Genomic DNA, 6,491 nt, shown 5'->3' on the forward strand with positions numbered 1-6,491 from the left:
GCTTAGACTTGGGTGGCAACTCAGACCAAGAAGGCGGCCCCTGGACTCCCTCAGAATAAGGACCTCATGGGGCTCCTAAGGCAGCCCCCAGTCTGGAGGAAAGTTCTGGAGGTGTCAAGGCCCCGGAGGAGCACAGGTGTTGAAGTCCTAGTTACCAGCACCGAGGTGTGAAGGAGCAGTGACACCCATGAGCCTCCTAAGAGCCTCTTTTCCTGAGGCCCTCATTCCAGGTCCTTCCAGGATATGTTTGCCGCGCCCCTCCCCCCCCATCATCACAGCTGCGGCAGAGGGAGGCCTGAAAGATGGGCCTGGGGAAACCCCGAGCCTGAGCCAGGTGGGGGGGGCGGCACCCCGGGGCAGCCCCAGCTGCAGGCCTGGGGCCACAGAGCTCCTGAGACTCCGGCTCCTGCCCGCCCCCAGCCCTCCCGCGGACACGCCCCTCTCTCCTTCCATCCTGCAGTGCAAGTTCATACCGAACCTTCCCTCAGGAAGCAGGACTTGGGCTGCTCGAAGAGCCAGTGAACAAGAGGCCTCCGGGGACCGTGGGCCAGGCTGCAGCCACCTTGAAACGGCAGCACTGAGGGTGCCTGAGGGCAGCTGGGAGGAGACAGGAGGCCGCTGGGGGCTCAGATAGGGGCTTTTCCAGAAGGATCCTTCTGGCCACACCGGGGACCACACCGGGTCACTCTCAGGGAGCTGAAAGGGATCAATCACAACGACCCACGGGACTGCTGACCCAGGGCCAGAGCTGCCAAACGCCACCGGGTGCCATCACTTGCAGGAGAACAGCTCAGTGCCAGGGAGTTCACTCAGAGGACCCCTGGAGCAATCCAGGCTGAATCCAGGGGCTTCCCGGAGGAGGGGGCTGCCACAGTCGGGAGAGTAGACGTCTGAGCAAAGGGTGGCTTGGGGAGACAAGGAGGCTGGGACCTGCAGGCGGGCTCCAGGCCCCTCTTGCCCCCAAGGTTTGGCGTTTAGCCTGGGGCGCTGGGTGCAGACCCGAACTCCAGGCCTGCCCGGAGAGACAAGGTGCATTCCTACCAGGGGAGGAAAGGGCAGCTGGGGGGTGAGGCAGGCTGGAGGGCAGGTCGGGGGTCTGCTGGGCAGGCTCCTGCCCTGGCTGTGGCCTACAGGAGGAGACCCCGGGGTCCCACAGATGCCCTGATCCCCCAAGGCAGCCACAAGACGCAGGCAGGCCTGGGGGAAGTGGGGGCCTGGGAGTTGCACCCTAGGGCCTGGGGTATCCAGGACCGTGACTTCAGAGACTTGCCTCTGAGAACCAGGTGAGACCCAGTGATGTCCCCAGTGCCCCACGGGCACAAGGGCTCTCTGTGCAGGCATCCCCAAGGGGGAGTCTTTGCTTGCTCAGGGAAGACGGCATCCCCAGGAGAGAGGAATGGGGCCGAGCCGCTGAACCCTGGCCAGCAGCACGACAGGGTCCTTCAAGCCAAGCCGGGGCAGAGCCCAGGGAGACAGCCTGGGAGCACTGAGCAAAGTGGGGGGAGCGCTCATGAATCTTGATGGGGAGGCAGTGGTGAGCAGACACCTCAGGGCGGGGAGGACACAATGGGGCTGCACATTTGCTGGGGGGGGACAGAACCGGGTCACCTGCAGGCACTGGCTTGTGAGAGCCCCGTTTAGAGGGCACAACCCAGAAAGTGCAAAAGGGCGGTCTCCTCTCTGCCTGTAGTGCCCAGACCCCAGCCCCGGCTGAAATGGCCAGTGAGGGGCCCACAAGGCAGACCCACCGTGTGACCCGTGTTTCCTCCCCGGGAGGAATCCGTCCTCACCCCAGGAAGAATTCGATGTCCGTATAAAACAAACACGACGCATTGGCATAACTAACGTCTGTGTCAACAGGCACATTTAGTGTCGCGGGTTATTTGTGGTATTTGCTCTTGAAGGCATCCGTGTCCTTGAAAGTCCAATAGACTGTTTGTGTCTAAGGACTTAACTCAGAATTGCGATTCTCCCTTGAAATACCACTCATGTGATAGGAAGATCCGTACGTGACAAGAAGCCAGGAGCAACTCGAAATTTGTCATGATGGAAGGTCTGGTTTGTTCTTCAAATAAATGAAGTATTTAAAAAGGAAATCTCAGATATACTGCACTTCTGGATAAAATCTGGGGTTGGTGAAGGACATTTGCTTAATTGCCTTTGTAAACAGGACCTAAATGAATCCCAATCCCCTTAAGTGTAAATGTTAAAATCTACTAGATTTATAAAGAGCGTGACTTCTGCGCTGAAGTGAAAAGGTAAGGGGCTTCGCCTTTGTATCTGAGTAATAACAGAATGTGTCTTTCTGGACACAAAAGCAAGGGTGTCCTTGAGGACACCTTCCAGATGCCCACAACTGCAGATTACCGTCTTAATCCTTCAGGGAAGGACCTCAGGGAGCCAGGGAGCGAGGGACAGCAGAAATGGAAGGACCCGGGCTGTCCTGGACCCCCGGGCTCAAGCCCACCCTTGATCATGGCTTCATATCCTCAGAAATATAGGAACCGTCCAAGAGGAGAGGCTTATGATAATGGACACACTGGAAGGGTAGCCCTGACCCTGAGCCAGGCCGGGCGACCCCGGGGCAGCCCCAGCTGCAGGCCTGAGGCAGGGTGCAGGCTCCCAGTTCCTGCCCCGGGGTGCAAGTTCATACCGAACCTTCCCTCAGGAAGCAGGACTTGGGCTGCTCGAAGAGCCAGTGAACAAGAGGCCTCCGGGGACCGTGGGCCAGGCTGCAGCCACCTTGAAACGGCAGCACAGAGGGTGCCTGAGGGCAGCTGGGAGGAGACAGGAGGCCGCTGGGGGCTCAGATAGGGGCTTTTCCAGAAGGATCCTTCTGGCCACACCAGGGACCACACCGGGTCACTCTCAGGGAGCTGAAAGGGATCAATCACAACGACCCACGGGACTGCTGACCCAGGGCCAGAGCTGCCAAACGCCACCGGGTGCCATCACTTGCAAGAGAACAGCTCGGTGCCAGGGAGTTCACTCAGAGGACCCCTGGAGCAATCCAGGCTGAATCCAGGGGCTTCCCGGAGGAGGGGGCTGCCACAGTCGGGAGAGTAGACGTCTGAGCAAAGGGTGGCTTGGGGAGACAAGGAGGCTGGGACCTGCAGGCGGGCTCCAGGCCCCTCTTGCCCCCAAGGTTTGGCGTTTAGCCTGGGGCGCTGGGTGCAGACCCGAACTCCAGGCCTGCCCGGAGACAAGCCGCATCCCTGGATCCCTGAGAAGGAGCAGGGATGGTTCATAGCTGCGGAGAAAAGGGCAGCAGACCTGTTTGGAGATGGACTGGGACTAGGCAGTCTCCCCAGAAGCTGGGCTGACAATCGCAAGAAGGAGACCCACGGGGCCTCCCGTCACTCCTCCCTGACAAGGGCACAGAGAAATCAGAAGCAGGCCTATGGGAAATCAGGGTCGTGGGCCACTGGCTAGGGCCCTAATTCCCGGGCATCAGCTGAGCCTTAGTCACGCCCACACCCTGTCCACCCCTGAGGTCTGACTGAATGCAGTAGACAATGGAGGCCAGGCACCAGCCAGGCCATCAGGCCCCCCAGCCTGCCAGGCTTGCGGGGGGGTGGAGGGACGGTGACCCTCTAGTCTCCTGCCGGCCCCTGCCCTCCGGCAGACACACTTCTTTTGTCCTTGACCAGGGGTGGCGACTGCCCATCCAGTGGGCCCCATTTCCTCACCCCTCGTGTGAGGCTCTGGTGCAGAAGAGACTTGGGGCACGGGGCACCAGAAAGCGGAGGCGCTGGGACTCCCCAGCTGGCGGCGGGGGAAGGGGGAGGGGTCGACATTCAACACAGACCTTGGCCCCATCGTTTTAAATAAGAAATTTATTGCAAATATAGAAATTGATTCTCTCCATACAGGAATCTCCGAGTTGAGGAAAACAATTTCGTGCCATTCAGTTTAAAACAGGAAATTGGGGAGGAGGGAGAGGCAGATACAGGGAAGAGAAAGTAAATGAAGCCCCCCCCCACCAAAAGAAGAAAAGGAGAGGTTTCGGCCCTCCCTCCCCCCGAGGAAGGAAAAGTCCACACAGCTAGGGTTCACAGGTTCATAGCCCGGGGCCAGGAGTCCGGCCCTGCAGTGCCCAGACCGGGTGCCAAGCCGCAGGGCCCATGGCCTGGCGCCTCCTTGTGGAGGGAGGGAGGGAGGAAGGGAAGGAGGGAGGCAGGCAGCGAGGAGGGACCCCGGCCCCCATCCAGCCCTGTGCTTGTTTGGAGAGGGGCAAGGAGAGGAAGAGGAGGCCCGGGGCCCCCCACCCACCCTATTCGACCCCCCCTTCCCTTCTCCCTCCTGCTCAGCAGCAGTGAGGGACCTTTAGTGAGGCCTTTGGGGCAGGCGTGAGAGGCAAAAAGTGTAAATACTGGGTCTTAAATGGGGGGGGGGGGGGACACAGGGTCAGGATGGACAAGGGCCATGGCAGCTCCCAGGGCCGAGGGTCTGTGGAGCGGAAGGCGGGGACGGGAGGGGAACAGCACTGGGGTCCGGCAAGCCCCACCCCTCATCCATCAGCCCTGCCCCTGGGGGGTCACCCCCCCCAGTGCTTCCACCCAGAAAGACACCCCTCAGCCCCCCACCCCGTGCTTGGCCAGGAATGGGGTGGGATGCTGCTGAAGGGTAGGCTCCCTCGGAGGGGGTGGAGCACATAGCGGGGGCACCTGAGGACGTTCTTCGGGACATCCAGCCACTCCTCACCTGCTCCCTCTGTCCCTGTCTGCATAGCCAGTTTGCTAGTCCTCTGAGCCTGCCCCCCCCCCGGGGTGCCCTGAGCCCCTCCCCATTCCATCACCCTGTTTTAAATCTCTTCACATGTCCCTTGCTGGGGAACGTTTTGTGGCTGTCCCTTCTCTGCACGTGAGCCCCTTACAAGCCGGGACCTGTTACTCGTCCCTCCCACGCCTGGGCCCCTTCTTGGACTCAGCCTGTCCCTCAACTGGGTTTGAGACCCTAGAAGATTTCCTTCTTTCCCTTTCCTGAGCTGCTGTTTCCACTCTGTTCCATTTCCAGGAGTGGGGGCGGGGGAGTGACTTCCAAATGGGAACCTTAGAGGCCCGCTGCCAGGCCCAGACTCTCCCCTGCCCCTCTGGGGGCTATGCAAGCCTCCTCTTCTTCGAAAGTGGGCCTTTCCATTCCCCCCACCCCGAAGCCAGCNGGGGGCAGAGGTGAGGGGCCTCCAGCAGGCAGGGGCAGGCCCCGGGACCCCTGAGGAGGTATCTCCCCAGACTAAGGGCTTTTTTCCCCTCCAGACCCCCACTTTTCGCCCCCAGAAGGCCATTGGCTCCAATGGGCTAGCAGTGCCAGCCCTCCCGGTGAAAAAAAGACCCATGGACACCACTCCCCCGGGGACGGGCACCCAGGAATTTCCTCGGGAGACTCTCTGACAGGGACAGCAAGCCCGGGCATGACCCAAGGCAAGGGGGCCTCCCCCAGGAGCTCCAGGGCGCAGCACTCACATCTCCTCGGGCTGGCTTGCCCCCCTCGCCAGGAGCCCAGCACCCCCTTCACTTCTCTCTCNGCCTGCCTGGCTAGCCTGCCCAGGCTGTGGCCCCGGGCCCACTGTGCTCATTGTTACAAACCCAGGGCCCCAGCCGGCTGGACTCCGAAATAAATGATCATTTGTCTTTCGTGACTATGTTGCTCCCCACTGGGGAAGAATTATCCTGAACAGGACACAGGACACAGATGCGAGAGGGCCTTCAGGGTGGTCTACGGTACCCTGGCCCGTTTCCTCAGTTCAAGAGAAAGCAGCCTATGACCCAAGCCTGGCTGGGAGGCCAGAGGCCTATCAGCCTATTCTCAAAGATTGGTGTCCTCACGACCGATCGATCGATCGATCATGGAGGCTGGCTTACTTCCTGGAGTGGCAAGACCCTTGCTGTTGAGATGGGGACTTATCCTTAAGGCCCCCACAGGTGAGATGGTCTGAGGTTTTTATAGATCATCTTCAACCAGGAATGGCCGGGGAGGGGGGGGGTGTGTGGGGAGGGAGGCTCCTGCTGGGACCCCTCCCCACTCCGCCCCACACCATGGGGTCTCTATCTCCAGGGAAGCCAGGCCAACCCTGGGCCCCAGCTGCTCCCCTGGGTCCCTCCCTCAGGGCCCCCCAGCCACACATGAAGCCCCCAAGCTCTCCACCACCTGCAGCTGTGTGACGGACCCCCTCCCCCAACCCAGTGGCCAAATCTCCCCGCCCCCTCCCTCTCTGGAGGGGCCCCGACTTTTTCACCTGAAAAAGTGGCGCAGGTGGGACACACGGAGGTCCTCCCACGCTCCCTTCCCCCTGGGGGCCACCCTTCCCCGGCAAGGAGGAGGGGCAGGGGGCAAGGGCATGAAACCGGAGACCAGAGGGGTGAGGCGGGCACTGGGGGGGCCCCACGTTCAGAAAGACAGGGGGACGGGTGCGGGGCAGGGGTGCGTTAGGGTGGCACCGGCTTTGGGTCTTTTGCAGAACCGGCCCCTCCCCCGGGTTCCAGGAGCCACTT

The 6,491-nt window shown here is 61.2% G+C and overlaps 1 protein-coding gene across 1 annotated transcript in view; it reads right to left on the reverse strand.

Annotated features, from left to right (window-relative positions):
• Window positions 1–974: 974 nt before the first annotated feature.
• Window positions 975–6,491, reverse strand: part of ELFN2 (extracellular leucine rich repeat and fibronectin type III domain containing 2) — a 12,339-nt gene continuing 6,822 nt past the window's right edge. The window contains exons 7-10 of the mRNA XM_077761954.1: window positions 3,690–3,765; window positions 2,654–2,777; window positions 1,132–1,197; window positions 975–1,037 (exon numbers count right to left, since the gene is read on the reverse strand). Coding sequence (XP_077618080.1) covers window positions 975–1,037; window positions 1,132–1,197; window positions 2,654–2,777; window positions 3,690–3,765 — 329 coding nt within the window. The remainder of the gene's footprint in view (window positions 1,038–1,131; window positions 1,198–2,653; window positions 2,778–3,689; window positions 3,766–6,491) is intronic.

Source organism: Crocuta crocuta, unplaced genomic scaffold, assembly GCF_008692635.1.
Source record: "Crocuta crocuta isolate KB4526 unplaced genomic scaffold, BGI_CrCroc_1.0 scaffold193, whole genome shotgun sequence".
Taxonomy (NCBI): Eukaryota; Metazoa; Chordata; class Mammalia; order Carnivora; family Hyaenidae; genus Crocuta; species Crocuta crocuta.